This window comes from Sorex araneus, chromosome 11, assembly GCF_027595985.1.
Source record: "Sorex araneus isolate mSorAra2 chromosome 11, mSorAra2.pri, whole genome shotgun sequence".
Lineage (NCBI taxonomy): Eukaryota > Metazoa > Chordata > Mammalia > Eulipotyphla > Soricidae > Sorex > Sorex araneus.
The window spans coordinates 51,871,672-51,888,804 of record NC_073312.1 but is presented as its reverse complement, the minus strand read 5'-3'; the positions used below and the strand labels follow the sequence as shown (position 1 = coordinate 51,888,804).

Genomic DNA, 17,133 nt, shown 5'->3' with positions numbered 1-17,133 from the left:
TAGAACAAAATGCAGTCTCAGGATTATTTAGTCCAAAAATGTTGACTCTTTAACTGCACAGTAAGCTTCATCTAATAACTTACCTACCTATTTCATGTTCTGAGACAAAAAGGAAAAAAAATCACCTTTTGTAAGTTTTTTTCCCTTCTCCTGAAAAGTTTTAAGTGTCCTTCCCCTCCCTCCCCTTTCTTTTACTCAGGTCTTTCTAGGTGAAAACTAAGGGTTACATATGTCATAAAGGAGGTTTGGGGACACAAAGAGGCCTGAGAAAGAATTGATTCACCTCCATTTGGGAGGAACAACTGGAGCTCAGTAGTGGACACTGCTGGGAACTTTAGTTTTCCCTCAAACCCAAATCTTACTTGTCAAAACATGGTACATAAACAGCATGGACATAACCACCCTTCTTATCTGTGCTTAACTGTTATCAATGTCTCGTCCATTCCCTTCTTCTTTACTTCACAGTGTACTTATGCAAGAATTTCTCAACAACACTGAAAATTTTAATCCTCTAATTGGAAGTAAAATAATGAAGGCAGTTAAGAGAAATATGATCAGGGAAGATAAAGAATCCAGGGGCTGGAACGATAGTACAGTGGGTAGGGCATTTGCCTCACATGTGTCCAACCCAAGTTTGATTCCCAGCATCCCATATGGTCCCCTGATCACTGCCAGGAGTAATTCCTGAGTACATGAGCCAGGAATAACACCTGTGCATCGCTGGGTGTAGCCCAAAAAGCAAAAAAAATTAAATTTAATTTAAAAAATAAAGAATCCAACAGAGCAGAAGCAAAAGTAATTATGTAATGCTAAGATTTTCAAGATTTTGTTTATTGCAAAGTCTTGGTAAAATAGTCTTCTTCTTCTTCTTCTTTTTCTTCTCCTTCTCCTTCTCTCCTTCTCCTTCTCCTTCTCCTTCTCCTTCTTCTCCTTCTCCTTCTCCTTCTCCTTCTCCTTCTCCTTCTCCTTCTCCTTCTCCTTCTCCTTCTCCTTCTCCTTCTCCTTCTCCTTCTCCTTCTCCTTCTCCTTCTCCTTCTCCTTCTCCTTCTTCTTCTTCTTCTTCTTCTTCTTCTTCTTCTTCTTCTTCTTCTTCTTCTTCTTCTTCTCCCTCCTCCTCCCCAGGGCTCCACACACACTAGACATGCATGCACTCTGTTACTGAGCCACGTCCCTGGCCCCTAATACACTTTAATATTTAGAGAAAAGATGAGAGATGACATAGTGGTTTCATACACCTGATTTATTGTTATTAACTTTTTTAACTTTTATTTATTTTGGTTTGGGTGGCACACCTGGCAGTGCTTAGGGGCTATTCCAGGTAGTGCTTAGGGAATTGTGATTCTGGGGATGGATCCAGAATCACATGTAACATATGTCTCCTGCATGTCATGTATGTGTCAGTTCATTGAGCTATGTCTCTGGCCCCTTACTTTTAACTTTGTAGTGGCAGTGAAAAGAAAATCAGGCAAATTCTAAAGTGCGAGATAAAAAAGGACAAAACTTATTTTTCTTTCAGTCACTGATGTTCTGGACTGGAGCAATAACACAGCGGGTAGGGCACTGGCCTTGCATGCAGCCGACCCTGGTTCAATTCTTCCGTCCCTCTCAGAGAACCCGGCAAGCTACTGATAGAGTATCTTGCCTGCACGGCAGAGCCTGGCAAGCTACCTACCCATGGCATATTCGATATGCCAAAAACAGTAACAGCAAGTCTCACAATGGAGACGTTACTGGTACCCGCTCGAGCAAATCGATGAACAACGGAACAACAGTGCTACACTGATGTTCTAGAAGAGTGGATAGATTCTGTGAATATGAAAAGCAAGACAATACGCAAAGCTGAAAATGCAATAGAGTTTCTCCCGTGCCCTAAAGCTGTCTCTGCAGAGTTTCTGGAAAAGTAAGAGCAGGTTTTTTCATCAGCCGCTGGCTACACAACGGTCTCTTCCTTTCCTTTCCAGACAGTGCTGTGTGTGTAACTACCACACAGGTTCTGGGCTACCTCTCGCATAGATGCACATACCCTACAGGTCCATTAACACCAAGTATAACCCCATGAAGAAGGAGGCATTATTTTCCTTGGCAAACAACTGAAAAATGCTTGCAAACTGTCTCCATGTCCTATTTAGGGTTTCCCAACAATTTGCACCTTTTATTTTTTCAGATAGTTTGGAGAAAACTAAATACTATAAAACATTCTAATAATCAAAGCCATATAGAATTTTTTTAGGGGATGTCTTATTTGTGGCCCCCTTGTCCATTTGACATCAGCCTCTGATTAATTTTGGAGGGGTGGCTTTTAAAAACCAAATCAGTGTAGTTGCAGATAGTTTCCCTTTAAATACTTGGGGCAAAGAGATAGTACAGGAGGTAAAGCATTTGCCTTGCATGCATCTGACCCTAATTAGAGTCCCCAGAACCACAATTGGTCCCCAAGCACTGCCAGAGACACTCCTGAGCACAAAGCCAGGAATAGGCCCTGAGTCCTGCAGCACGCAGTCCCTACCCCAAATTATACATGATATTTTATCTATAACTATCCAGTGGTAAAACTTTATGAAAATAATTATTTTTGGTCTTAAAGAAATTTTGCATCCATCCTAACGTTTCTTTTACAGTAATCACTATTTTAATTTACAAATGCCAGGCATAAGTTGTATATTGGTATATTGTCCAAGAATTGTTTTGGTAGACAATTTAATTTTCCCTTTTCATATATTTGTTGGCTTCTTCATCTCAAATTTCAAGACTGATATTTTGTGCCTGGCTGCTTCACTTTGTTATTTCTCTTTTAAGCCAACACGACTCTAACCAAAGCACAACTCTGTGAAGTTGGTGATTTTTCAAAAATTTATTATAGTTTATGTACTATGATTACAATGGTATTAAAGCTTATAGTATTAATGTACAAAGTTATGGTACCCCACCACCAGCAAAGTGCTCATGACTATCCACCACTGTAACTGTATCATCTCTTTATTCTTTTTTTAAATTTATTTATTTTTTAATTAGTGAATCACTGTGAAGGTACAGTTACAGATTTACACATATTCGTGCTTGTGTTTCCCTCATACAATGTTCGAGAACCCATCCCTCCACCAGTGCCCATTCTCCACACTAATAAACCCAGTATCACTCCCACCCTCCAATCCTATCTCCCCCCACCCTACCCTGCCTCTGTAGCAGGGTATTCCCATTTGTTCTCTCTCTCTCTCCAGTTGTCACCTCTTTATTCTTTATCTCTTTATTCTTTACTCCTTATCCTATCTTTATTCTTCACCCTTCCAGCACACACACACACACACACACACACACACACACACACACACACACACACAGAGTTTGTTAATAACTTTTGTAACCCAAAGTCAAGGACTTGTCATTGTTTTGTCTCTTATGTTCCACACGTGAGTGAAATCACCTGCTATTTGTTCTTCTCCCTCTGACTTATTTCACTCACAAAAATGGGGGTGGAGAGTTGGACACAACCCGGTCAGCTGCATATAAGGCAAACACGTTACCTCCTCTACTATCTCTCCCCGGCCCAAAGTTGATTTTTAGGGAGGTATTGTTAGCATTGATAAGAAGTAAATATAATGAATATGAAACTATTAGTGGAATTGGATTTTTTTTGTTGAACCACCATGAGATAGAGTTACAAAGCTTTCGTGTTTGAGTTTCAGTCATACAATGATCGAACACACATTCCTCCACCTGGAATTGGATTTAGCATGTACAATCACTGGGGTCAAATAAGATGAACAGAATCTTCAATGTTCTCTTAAAGTTCACAATAGTTAAGTTGCATTAGAGGGTCTAGCTGTTGCAAAATTTTTCAGGATAACAGTTCATGGATTTTAAGTTTGATCATTTCATTTGGTGATTTTTCTGCTGTTTTTAGTGTATCTTGCAACTTGCAAATGTCCACACATCTGTTAACCTTTGGCAATGAATCGTAAGACTTCAACATATTCTGTTGAACAAATTCTTTATATTTTAGATATGTATTTATTGAAAATGTTAAAATAGAAAAATCAAAATATGGACATAAGAAGGATCTTAATTCCTAGGCTTGCTGAATCCTAAAGATGATTGCTAGCATTTTCTAGGTGAGAAGTGCCTTTATTTATACACATTTAAATATATATGCATACATTTAAATACAAATATTTAACAATACGAATAATATTAATTTTTCTACCTAGTTTATCTCTACATATATCTTGAATTTTTAATTTTATTTTCTATGGCAAGAGCTGATTTATAAGAGTGTAAATTTTTGTTTCATAGTTACAATGTTACATACTATGACCATTTAGAAGTGCTGACATTTCTCCACCAAGTCTACTGGACACCTTCAACCCACTTTTCCTCCTTATGATTTTTTTTGAGCTTTTTTTTTTGTGGGAGGGCACACCCAGTGGTGCTCAGAGGTCACTCCTGACTCCGCACTCAGGAATTACTCCTGGTGGTGTTCAGAGGACCTTACAGAATGCTGGGGATCAAACCCAGCTTGGACATGCACAAGGCAAGCGCCTTATCCTCTGTACTATCTCTCCAGTCCCCCTCATGTTTTTTTTAAGTGAATAAACATAGATAGTGACTGCAGAGATAGTACAACAGGTAGGGCACTTGCATTACCAGGTTCAACCCAGGTTGAACCGGCTGATCCAGGTTCAATCCCTGGCATCACTTATGGCACTGTCAGGATGATCCCTGAACACAAAGCCAGGAGTAAGCCCTTGACACCTCTGGGTGTGGCCCATAGTAAAACACAAAACAAATACCTAGATTACATATATAGCACATGGATATGCCAAGATCTACTTAGTTTATGGATATTTTTGATTGTTTTTCATCCCACTCTTCTAAATAGTACTATGAACATCTTTGTGCAGTGATAACTTTTTCAGTATTATTATGTCAAGCTTCTTTGAAAGTGAGGATGACTAGCAGGAAAATTAGAGTGAAGCACTCCATGTTCTTAACAAAATCGGAATAATTTTTTTGTTTTGGGAGCACACCTAGCAGTGCTCATGCTTTACTTCTACTCTGTGCTCAGGGATCACACTTAAAGGTACTTGCGGTCAGCTGCATGCATCCTTAACCCCTGTATTATCTCTCTGGTTCCAAAGTCTAATTAATTTTATTTCCTAGGAGGAATATGATTTAGAATAAACTATAATTTAAAAAAATTAAATCAGAGATCTTAACTTCAGCAAACATATATATAATAAGACAATATTTGAATTACTGACAGAGAACTTGTATAGAAATACATAAAATTACATGAGAAACAAGAAATATATCCAAGCTGTTAAGTTTTAAAGAGAACCAGAGGAATAGCTTAAAGGACTGAGCACATGTTTTATAACAGGATACCTCGGTTTGGTCCCCAGTACTCCATGACACCAGTAGCACTGCTGAGAACAACACTGGGCACAGAGTTAAGAGTAGCCCTGAATACCATCAGGTATGGCTCCCCCACAAAACCAAAATTTTTATATAATTAGAACATGTATTATAATAAAACATATCATATTTTAATAATAAAACATATAATAAAAGAACACTGTATTTAATGATGAAAAAGAAATAGAACATACATACAAGCAGATGACAGTATAATAATATTAGATACATAAGAAAGTAATGCAGTTTAATCATTTCAAAATAGAATTCTGAAGAGCATAATTGACTCATAAATAATAAATTATCAAATAGAAGAGTTATCCAAGAGAGCAAGGATATTTTTATATATTCTTCAGATATCATTTCAACCAATTAATTATATACATGAAGGATAGAAAGGGAAACAGGTGAATTAACATATGTATTATAATCAATAAAATTTTTACTATACAAAGCACATTGGAAGTGGTTGAAATCATGTCCCAAATTGTAATAATTCTGTCAAGAGACAAACACATAAAAATCATAAGTAACCAATTATTTATATTGGGAAAATGCATATCCTTACTAGTGATAAAAAAAATTTTAAGTAGGGGCCAGAGAGATAGTACAACAGGTAAGGCTCTTGCCTTGCAAACAACAAATCTGGCTTCAATCTTTGGCATCTCATATGGTCCCCTGAGCTGTACCAGAAATGATCCCTGAGTGTAGAATCAAGAGTAACCCCTGAGCATTGCCAGACAGCCTGAAAAACAAATAACAAACAAAAAAAAATTGAAGTAGAAGAAAGTAAGCCAGTAAAAGTGACAACATAAATCAGTCAGAAAACTTAGAAACATATATTTATTGTACCTTTGCCTTTCTTTTTTTTTTTTTGCTTTTTTTTTGGGGGGGTCACACCTGGCGATGCACAGGGGTTACTCCTGGCTCTGCACTCAGGAATTACCCCTGGTGCTGCTCAGGGGACCATATGGGATGCTGGGGATCAAACCCGGGTCGGCTGCGTGCAAGGCAAACACCCTACCCACTGTGCTATCGCTCCAGCCCCTGCCTTTCTTTAAAATTAGCTGATAATACATGAGAAGATCATGAACTAGTTCACAACTTTTAATCATGCTTTCACCTTGGGTTATACATCTTATATAAATACTCTAAGAGAAGAATAAGTAAATATTTATCATTGTTAAACATTGGAAATTACTCATGTAAAGTAAAGGGGCAAATAAGAATGAGTTTTTAACTATTTACATTTGAACAGGGTATCAGAGGCCATCATATACAGTTTCCTAATTACAGTGCTTTCACCTACACAATTTCAATTTCAACTTCTAATGGTATGAAAGTGGCATGCATTTAGTAGTAACATATTTCGAAATTTGGGTTTTGATCCTTTCCCAGCCAGCAGACTCCCTTGTGACTCTGCAGAGTGGCAACCACCCACACCATTATCACAGGGTGAACCACAGCTATTCTTGTATTTGTTTGTTTATGAGCCACCCCCAGCCATGCTGGAACCTTTTCTGGCGTGGCATTCGTGCCAGCAGTGCTCGGAGGACTCTGTTGCTGAGGATCAAACCTGGAGCTCCTGTGTGCAGAGCGTGAACTCTGTCCCTTTAAGCCCCTTGCAGCTCATACTGAGCCTCAGAGAAGGGCAGAGGATGTGTCTGTCACTGTCACATCCGCATCTTCCAGCAATGTTCTAGTTCCAGGCTTCACACGCAGTGTGTTTATAGCTGTGTACACACCAGTGGTGAAAACCTGTACAACTCTTCTGTTTCTCTCTTTCAGAACAGTAGTCAGTCAATGACAGGCTCTACAATCACTGTATCATTGTCATCCCATTGCTCATTGACTTGCTCGAGCGGGCACCAGTAACGTCTCCATTGTGAGACTTGTTGTTACTGCTTTTGGCATATTGAACACACCATGGGTAGCTTGCCAGGCTCTGCTGTGGGGGCGAGATGCTCTGGATAGCTTGCCAGGCTCTCCAAGAGAGGTGGAGGAACTGGGTTTGGCCGCGTGCAAGGCAAACGCCCTACCCGCTGTGCTATCGCTCTAGCCCAGGATCTACAATACTTGGTTATAAAATAGGCTTTGTGGTAGAAGGCTTTGCCCAGTGGTAGGCTAATGAAAGTGCCCTGAGCGCTCTAAGCAGTGATGTTTGGTAGGTAATATAAATGAAATAATTTTTTTCGGGAAGGTGGGGGTTAGTTGTTGTGGTCACCACACTTAGAGGTGTTTAGGGGCCACTTCAGGCAGTGCTGGGAGGTCACCACGACTACTATAGCAATGTAGGGGCAGGGGGCCTGCAGTGCCAGGGGTCCAGCTTAGGGCTTCACACATGCAAGGTATGTGCTCCACTCTTTGAACCACGTCCCAGGCCCAGGTGTAATTTTCACTGACAGTGTTTAACTTTCACAGTGAGTTTATGTGTGGGGGGGAGGGGGATGGCATGACTCCATTGTAAATTGAGGGAAATCAGTGCATGAAGTCATTTAGTCCTCAGAATTGATTCCGTGTGACTAGAAGGATAGGCAGAGAGAGGGAGAATGGCTCAGTTTTATAGAGGGTTGGGGCTCCCCGGTCCCCCATCCGGGGGAACCAGAGGGAGAGAGTTCCAGTGCGCGCATGTTAGGGAAGACCGGGAGGAACCCGGAAGCTGGAAACCCAGTGTCAGGTTATGAGCTTTCTGGTACGCAAAGCTTCATTTGACAAGTGCGTTTGTCTTCAATGGAAAACCAAAAAAGTGGATTTGAATTTCCTCTACCCTCCTGCACCTCCCAGGCCGCCAGGGCAAACAAGTCTATTTTGTTTCTCGAATTGCAAATCTGCCCCCTTCATGCCCTCCTCCACTGCCCGCCCCACCCCCCACACACGCACACACTTTGAACTTGGCCCTTGCTGCCACTTTGACAATGATTTCACTGCACAAAGGCAAATGAAAAGTTTTGCAACCTTCCAAGCTTGCTGTAGAGTCTGCAGATTTCATTTAAAGATTCATTTTCAGGGCCAGAGAGATAGTTCAACAGGTTGGGTGCTTGCTTGCCTTCATGCCACCATCCCCACACTACATATGACCCTACAGTCCCACCAGGAATGATCCCTGAGCACAGAGTCCAGGAGTAAGTCCTGGTCCTCTGGCCCCCTAGAAGATTTATTTGCAGAAAGCAGCACCTTCAATAATTGCCATCCCATCTCACAGCAGAAGGTCCACTTGCAAGTTTACTATGTTACTGACCCAAAGCTGGGAGCTCAGGAGCTACATCGAAGCCCATTGATAGGTTAGAATCCTGTATCACTGCAGCTTCATGAAACCTGGAGGGCTCAGGGGGCTTCGGGCGCTCAGTACAACTTTTACTCCTGCAGTCCTCTCTTCATGACCTCTTTGCCCTTACATTCCTTTGGTAACATCACCAAGGGGAGCGAAGGGAGGATCCGAAAGTGCCATGCAATCCCGGACTTGGGGACAAGGTTCTGACTCCAAGTACTTCTGTCTGACCCTGGCAAAGTTAAATGACATACTGTTAACTAGATTTCATGACCAAGTCTAGGATAGACTAAAGATCACTCAAAGTGGTACATCCAAGAGTGGCACAGTTACTGGCTGGTCCTTGGGTGAAATAATAGCAGCAGCAACTTTGTGTGTGTGTGTGTGTGTGTGTGTGTGTGTGTGTGTGTGTCTACCCATATAAATTTCTGATCTATCTGATTTGATCATGAGCCTTAGAGTGGACCCAAATCTCCAGAGCACTTCCAAACTTAGACTTTAAATCACCATGTTACCCCCAGACTAGATAAAAATGTCACTCGGGGATCATCAGTCATATCCTACTGTCACTGTCACTGTCATCCCGTTGCTCAGCGATCTGTTCGAGTGGGCACCAGTAATATCTCTCATTGTGAGACTTATTGTTACTGTTTTTGGCATATCGAATACACCATATCGAATACACCACAGGTAGCTTGCCAGGCTCTGCCTTGTGGGCGCGAAACTCTCAGTAGCTTGCCAGATTCTCTGAGAGGGGTGGAGGAATTGAACACATGTCAGCCGCATGCAAGGCGAACGTCCTACCACTGTGCTATCACTCCAGCCCATCCTACTGTATGTCCAGCATTTTCTTCAACACTCTGTGTAGAAAATTACTTACTTAATGCTTCAAGCAACCCTGTTTGGAAAATTATGCTAAGTCCCATTTTATAAGGGGTCTTAGTAAATTTGCCCCAGGGTGAGAGCAAGGAGACTGCAAGGCCACTTTCAAAAACAAGTTTGCTGAACTTCAATAGCCAGACACATGCTATTCCTGTGAATTCTGGAAAGAGTGTTTTCTGGGCCAGTGACCTGGAAGAAGAGGCGGATTTTGCAAATTTTTTCTTAGAGACTCAGAATAGAAGTATGCCGCCAACTTGGTGGTTTCTGGGCCACTTCCTGCTAAGGGGCAATATTAGACATGGAGCCAAAGAAGTCTGGTGCTCTTTTTCTTTAATCTGTGTATGGCTTTCCATAGAGAAGGCTTTTTTTGTTACAACCACTTTCCTTCCAAATTCACAACACCATATGTTCTTTAGTAGGAAATAAATGTTTCATCAAGACAATAAAAACTTTTTGGCTGTCCTGCCCTTCTGCAGTTCAAAAACCATCTGAAACATCTGCTTTTATTTTGTTTGGCTTTGGAGGAAAATCAAGAATACATTTGAGATAAATAAGAAACACAAATATCTTTTTGAGCCACAAAGCACAGTATCTGGTTATCTGAAGAGACTTTGTTTGTTTGTTTGTTTAAACATTGCTGGAGTGATATTCAGTCTGCACAAATACCCATGATTAAGATGCAATCAATATTAACCAAACATTCAGAAATCAGCTCTTAAATATGACAGTAAACTGAGTCCTGGCAGTGGGTTCTCAGCTGTTTCTGAAAACCAAGCACTTTGAGGGAGGCAGGTAACAAGATCATAACAAAGTTTATACAGAAAATTAACAGAGCCTGAAGTTTATTCTGGATCTCAGCCTTTAGGGAGAAGAATCAGCCAGAAGAGAGTAAATAAACATTTCTGTGGACAAAAAAGCTCCAGAATGAGTAGGGTCATGCGCACAGGTGCACAGAATGCTATGATACACTATGATAGGGATCAGGCCCTATTCCTGGGCCGAAGGAACAATATAAACCCACCACCTGAATCTTACATATTTTCTAGTTGCTGGCTTAGAAAAAAAAAACACGTTTTTTAAAGATGTGGTAGAATTCACACCTAATGAAATATCCATATTCAGTTTGCATTCAGTAAGTTCCATCAAAGGTGGAACCACACCTGTGGTCCTTATGTCTCTATTAAGACACACAACTTATGCATCACCCCAGAGGCAAAAACCAATCTAATCTAGTAAAATAATTTTCTATACCTGGGAACTTCATATTAATGGAATTATTCCTACCTCTGTTTAAGTCAAATACTTTTTTTTTTCTTTTTGGGTCACACCAGGCAATACTCAGGGCTGACTCCTGGCTCTGCACTCAGGAATCACTCCTGGTGGTGCCCCTGGGGGACCATATGGGATGCTGGGAATCGAACCCGGGTTGGCCGCGTGCAAGGCAAAAACACCCTACCCGCTGTACTATCGCTCCAGCCCCTGTTTAAGTCAAATACTTTTTTGACTCAGATTTCTGCCTTCACTTATTATCTTCCTAATTTCCTGGGTCAACAGTCGATTCCTTTTTATTGCTGAGTAGTAGCTTATTATACTAGAGTTCTACAGCATGGGTCATTCTGTGTATAGGTATTTTTTGGATTTGGGTATTCTGTTAAATCGAGTTTTTCTCCTAATGGCTAGTTGATTATTTGAAGTTTTTACCCCAAGTGAATTGCTAAGACCATTCTTATACAAGTCTTTCTGTGGATACATGCTTTTATTGCTTGCAAATAAATGTTTAAGAATGTGATTGCTAAGGCATAGAGAGGCAAGTGTTTACTTACATAAATTTCCGGCTTTGTTTATGGGGTGGCCTGAGCACTTAATCCCTCCATCATCAACGTATGATATCAGTCCTTATTGACCTTAGATTCTATCAGTAGCACCTTACTTTCATTTTGTTTGCTTTTCTTTCATATCGAATTAAAACTCTTTACGTGCCAGTAAGCACTAGCTATCAGTGTGTTTTCTTTTAAGATCACTCTGGCAGTGCTCAGGGGAGCATGGTAAGGGGGGTAGGGGTACAACAAGGCCAACCATGTGCAGGACAAGCACCTTCCTTGCTCTAGTTGGTTCCTAGTCCATTTTTTAATTTTATGTGTTGGGTTTTTTTTTATTTATTTATTTATTTATTTATTTATTTGTTCTGCTTTTGGGGTCACACCTGGTGATGCACAGGGGTTATTCCTGACTCTGCACTCAGGAATTACTCCTGGCAGTGCTCAGGGGACCATATAAGATGTTGGGAATCAACCCGGATCGCCCGAGTGCTAGGCAAATGCCCTACTTGCTGTGCTATTGCTCCAGCCCCGGACCTTTTATTATTGTGTTGCTGAGTATTCTTAATGTCTTTGTACAATATCTAGTATATACACGAGGTTCTTCTCCAGGGAGTAAGGCCCCAGTTACTTGATCTTTTTTGTGTTTTCCCCCTAAATGATGCCAAGAATTCTGTTTTATTTAGTCCTACATTCCCTTTCCCCCAGATGTTCCCTTGCACATAAAAGGAGCTCATTAACATAAACATTGGCCAAAAGAACCAATAAATCAATAGACAATGAACTGACTTTGGCTCTAAGATCCAGAAACAATGTTCAAGAGTGTAATGGCAGTGGCTAACAAGGAAATAGAAGAAAAACAATGTTTGAGTAACAAAATACATTTGGCACCAAAGATCATCAGGGGACTTTTTTTTCCCCCTCACCCAGGGGAAGTACTTCTAGTCAATCTTGTAGACTAGTCTGATTTATCTTTATGTCTGAAGCCTCCTGCTGTCTAGATTGCATTCTTCAAAGATAGGCTAAGCCCTTCCACATGAGGGTCTAATCAGGTTTGCTTGGCAGGTCCTCACTGTGTCTAGTTGCAGAGTATTGGGTAATTAAATTAGCTGATCCCAGTTTCAATCCCTTCCTGGTTCCCTCTGACAATGTTAGTCCCTTTGCCTGTCATAGGGGCCCCTTAGCTAGGCTTTGTGCCTCCCTGGCAGTCCTGTACCCCTTCAGGTGTACTGTCTTTCTGAGCCCCAGATGTCAAAAGGGGGCTTCTGAGAGATATCTGAAGGCTGGTGTTGGAGCTATTTCCTGAGTGTTAATCTAATGAGCTACAGCCTTTTTGCTCATTCAGGGATGTACACTGAATAACCCTTGTCAGCATCTTTGTTGGTAGAAAACTAGCCACTGACAGAGCATATTCACATTTGTTAACTTATTAATCCTTCACACAGCCCCAGTATTATATCCCCTTCCGCCCACCACTCAGAAGAGGTGGCATCTAAGAAGAGATTTAATCTGTTCCGATTATAACAATTGCTAGGACCTTCTACAGCTGGGTCTTGTTTGATGAATATTGGTGCTTTCTTAACTGGGGATACACACACCTTGTATTTAAAAGACTCCACAGACGTAGGGCCGAAGAGATAGTACAGAGGAGATGGTGCTTGCCTTGCATGTGACTGTCTCAGGTTCAATCCCTGAATGGCTCCCCAAGAACCACCATGAGTAATTCCTGAGTGCAGAGCCAGGAGAACCCCCTGAGCATATCTGGTGTGACCTAAAAAACAAAACAAAACAATTTAGAAGTTAGACATTCACTCAATGACCCTAGGGAGAATAAAGTAGTCTAGTGCTTGTGAGAAAAGAGCCCAGTGCATGGTCCCCCCAATAAGGAACTGGCTGGAAGGCCCAGATGACCATCAGGGGGGCAGAAGTACAATAAGGTGCATGTAGCTAATTCAGGATTTATTGCCAGCACCATATTTTGTTCCCTGAGCACTTCCAAGAGTGATGCCTGAGTATAGATTAATCCCAGTGTCTCTAATCTATGATTGTCATCTTCCACTCTGCTCTGGACCACAGACTCTCTGTCAGGATACTTCTAAAAGAGGTGTTTCAGTGAGGGGTGTCTCCATGGATCCTCTTCTCTCCTTAAACTCACGCAATTATTTTATCTTATATTCATTGCGTTTGCTCGAGCAGGTACCAGTAATGTCTCCATTGTAAGACTTGTTGTTATTGTTTTTGGCATATTAAATCCACGGGTAGCTTGCCAGGCTCTGCTGTGCGGACGAGGTACTCTCGGTAGCTTGCCGGGCTCTCCGAGAGGGACGGAGGAATCGATGAGCAACGGGATGACAGTGATACAGTGATTAGTTGTGTTATTCAATGGCATGCCTGCTCTTCTCTTGTTGTGTAGGAGAACCAGCAGAAATCCACCAATGTTGTCTACCAAGCCCACCATGTGAGCAGGAATAAGAGAGGACAGGTGGTCGGAACACGGGGAGGATTCCGCGGCTGCACTGTTTGGCTGACAGGTAAGCTCCATACTATACAGCTGCCGAGCTAGTTGATGGATAGATTCTGAGTGGTCCACAGTTTTGTCTGGGGGCCACACCCCAGCTCTGCTCAGGGCCTAATCTGTGCTCAGGGATCACTCCTGGTAGTGTTCAGGGAACCATGTGTTGTGCTGGAGATAAAACCTGGATTGCCTGCTTGCACCTTACTGTCTCTCTGGCCCCTGACAGAGTTTTAAGGAAATTGGTGTAACATGGTGCATATTTCTTCTGCCAGTAGGAGGAGGCCAAGAGGTGTAGTAGAGAAGCTGGGTGTTCACCCAGTTTCTAATATCAGTGAAAATTAGGCATTGCATCAGAGAGATAGTACAGGGGTTTACAGATAGTACTGCTGTGCATGCAGTTGACCCTGATTTGATCCCTAACACCCCATCAGGACCCCCAAGCACTTCTAAGAGTTTTCCCTGAGCACAGAGTGAGGAGTAAGCCCTGATCACTACCAGGTCTGGCCCCCAAACAAAACAAAATCCCACTGAAGAGTTGAGCTCTGATCAAGCCATGAGAGATCTCTAGTTTTTAGTTTTTCCTCTTGTTTTTAGAGAGAAGGGGCTAAGGTTTGGCCCATTGCTCCCAGCATAATCCAGAAAGAAAGCATACATGGTTCAGGTGATTCAGCTGGGTAGGCCACATTCAAGGTCAGTGCCTTAATCCTTGGATTGTCTTTCTGTTCCAATTTTTCTCCTCTTTGAAAAGAAAGGACACGGGGCAGGTTGATAATGAGTTTCCCTTTCAGTTCTCAGAAACTTCATAATTCTCAGTTCTGTGCCTAAACAAGATTTACTACCAGCTAATGAATGGGGCTTTTCTAATTTGGCCTCAAGCCTTTTGGCAGTCCATAACGTTTCAGACATTTAGCTGATAGTCTTTATTGTTTTGCTGATGTTTTAACCTTCTAGCCCATTACATTCTTAGTGTAAAAAAAAAATTTTAAATCTTCGCAAGTAAATTTCCACTTAGCTAAGGACTGCTGCTTTTGCATAGAAATAAGAGCTGACTAAAGAATTCCCCTTTTGTTGTAATTTTATGCCCATGGAATAGCAAGGCTAAGGGTGAGTGACAGAACTGGAATTAGTTCTGAGCTGTCTGAGCTGGTAAGACTCTGAGTACCAGAGGCAGAAGTTTCTTCCTGAAATTAAAAGACTGACATAGGGGCTGGATCGATAGCACAGCAGGTAGGGCATTTGCCTTGCACGTGGCTGACCCAGGTTTGATTCCCAGCATCCCATATGGTCCCCTGAGCACTGCCAGGAGTAATTCCTGAGTGCATGAGCCAGGAATAACCCCTATGCATCATTGGGTGTAACCCAAAAAGTAAAATAAATAAATAAATAAAATAGAAGTAAATAAAAGACTGACGTAGCTGACACACAGATGGAAAAGCCAGGGCCTGAGAGATGGTTCAGTTGCTCATATACCTACCTCATAGCCTAAGCACAAGCGATGGATCCCGGGAGTGGCTGTAGCAAGCCCCATCCTAGTCCTTCCAGCTCATGCTGATGGTTGTGCTGGCTGTGGTCATGGTGCCGCCAGCCACATCTCTGGTCACACCACAGCTGGGTGTGTTTGAGCATTGAAATAAAGGGGTATGAGCCCTGCAAGCACCATAATTCCAAAATGCTTGAGCACTGAGGCCAGGAGTGTGACCTCCACAGCAAGTATGTGTGTGAGCACCACAGTGAAGCCCCCAGCCCCCCGCAGCGAGTACTGCCACCAAAATGTACACACACAATACTACAAGCAAAGGATTCAGCTCCCTGTGAATGCGTCCTCTGAGTGTGAGCACTGCAGCCAAATGTGAAGTGCCACAACCAACCACTTCTTTGACCTCCATCATTGCAACACTGCAGAGGGAAGGAAAAGCCTGGCCAAAAGGGGAAATACCAAACTCATCTCAAAGATGCGGTGTCTCCCGTGGACCTGAGCCTAGATACAAAGATGCTTTTCCAGTTGTGAAATCAACTCACATGTCTTACGAAGAGTTTTGCTAATTTGAAGAAATTCTATAGCATATGGCAGGCAGGGACCTTGCTATCTAAAGTCTTTCCTATTCCAGTCTAAATCAGACTCTTCTTTTTCAAGAGTGGTCCTATATCCATGGTATGTACCATTTATTTTTTAATTTCATACGTCCTTGGTGGGGCTGGAGCAATAGCATAGGGGTTGGGCTTTCGCCTTTCACTTGGCCAACCCATGTTCTATTCCTCCGCCCCTCTCGAAGAGCCCGGCAAGCTACTGAGAGTATGGAGCCCGCACAGCAGAGCCTGGCAAGCTACCCGTGCATATTGGATATGCCCAAAACAGTAACAATAAGTCTCTCAATGAGAGACATTACTGGTGCCTGCTCGAACAAATCGATGAGCAACAGGATGACAGTGACAGTGACAGTGACATCCTTGGTGCAAGAATGTTTCCTAATGTGCATACTTTAGTTCAATGAAGCACAGAGACATGAGTAGAGCTTCTCTTGTTGGGAAAATGGTGCAAATAGGCCTTTGTAAAAAATAATTACATTTTTAATTGCTTTTATTCTGCCTTTTTTGTTCATTTGTTTGTTTTGTTTGCTTTGGGATCACACTCGGTGGTGCTCAGTGGACACTCCTGGCAAGTTCAGGGTGCCATACAGGATGCTAGGGATCAAACCCAAGTCCTGTGGCTCTGGCCCAAAATTTACATTTTTAAAGCAGTATTTATGATGCATAGTGAAGTGAGACATGTACATACATCTACAGCCTAGATCAGGATGTGCTCTCTTCTTCTGTTCTGAGACTCAGTTTAGAAAAATCTTAAGAATAGCAGGAGGGGCTGGAGTGATAGCGCAGAGGGTAGGGCATTTGCTTTGCACGTGGCCGACCCGGGTTTGATTCTCAGCATCCCATATGGTCCCCCGGGCACGACCAGGAGTAATTCCTGAGTGCATGAGCTGGGAGTTACCCCTGTGCATTGCTGGGTGTGACCCAAAAACAAAACAAAACAAAAAAACAAAAAAAGAATAACAGGATAGGGCCCAGAGAGATAGTACAGCAGGTAAGACACTTGCCTACCCAGGTTTTATCTCTGGCACCGCAGATGGTCCCCAGTCTTCATCAGGAGTGATCCCCATGAGCAGAACCAGGACTAGCTCCTGAGTACCACCAGATGTGGCCTCAAAATCAAAATAATAGAAAGGAATAAAAGGACAAGGGGC

At 42.1% G+C, this 17,133-nt stretch overlaps 1 protein-coding gene across 1 annotated transcript in view; it reads left to right on the top strand.

Annotated features, from left to right (window-relative positions):
* The window catches only part of PAPSS2 (3'-phosphoadenosine 5'-phosphosulfate synthase 2), a 95,275-nt gene that overhangs the window by 44,347 nt on the left and 33,795 nt on the right, over window positions 1-17,133 (top strand). The window contains exon 2 of the mRNA XM_055118703.1: window positions 13,793-13,910. Coding sequence (XP_054974678.1) covers window positions 13,793-13,910 — 118 coding nt within the window. The remainder of the gene's footprint in view (window positions 1-13,792; window positions 13,911-17,133) is intronic.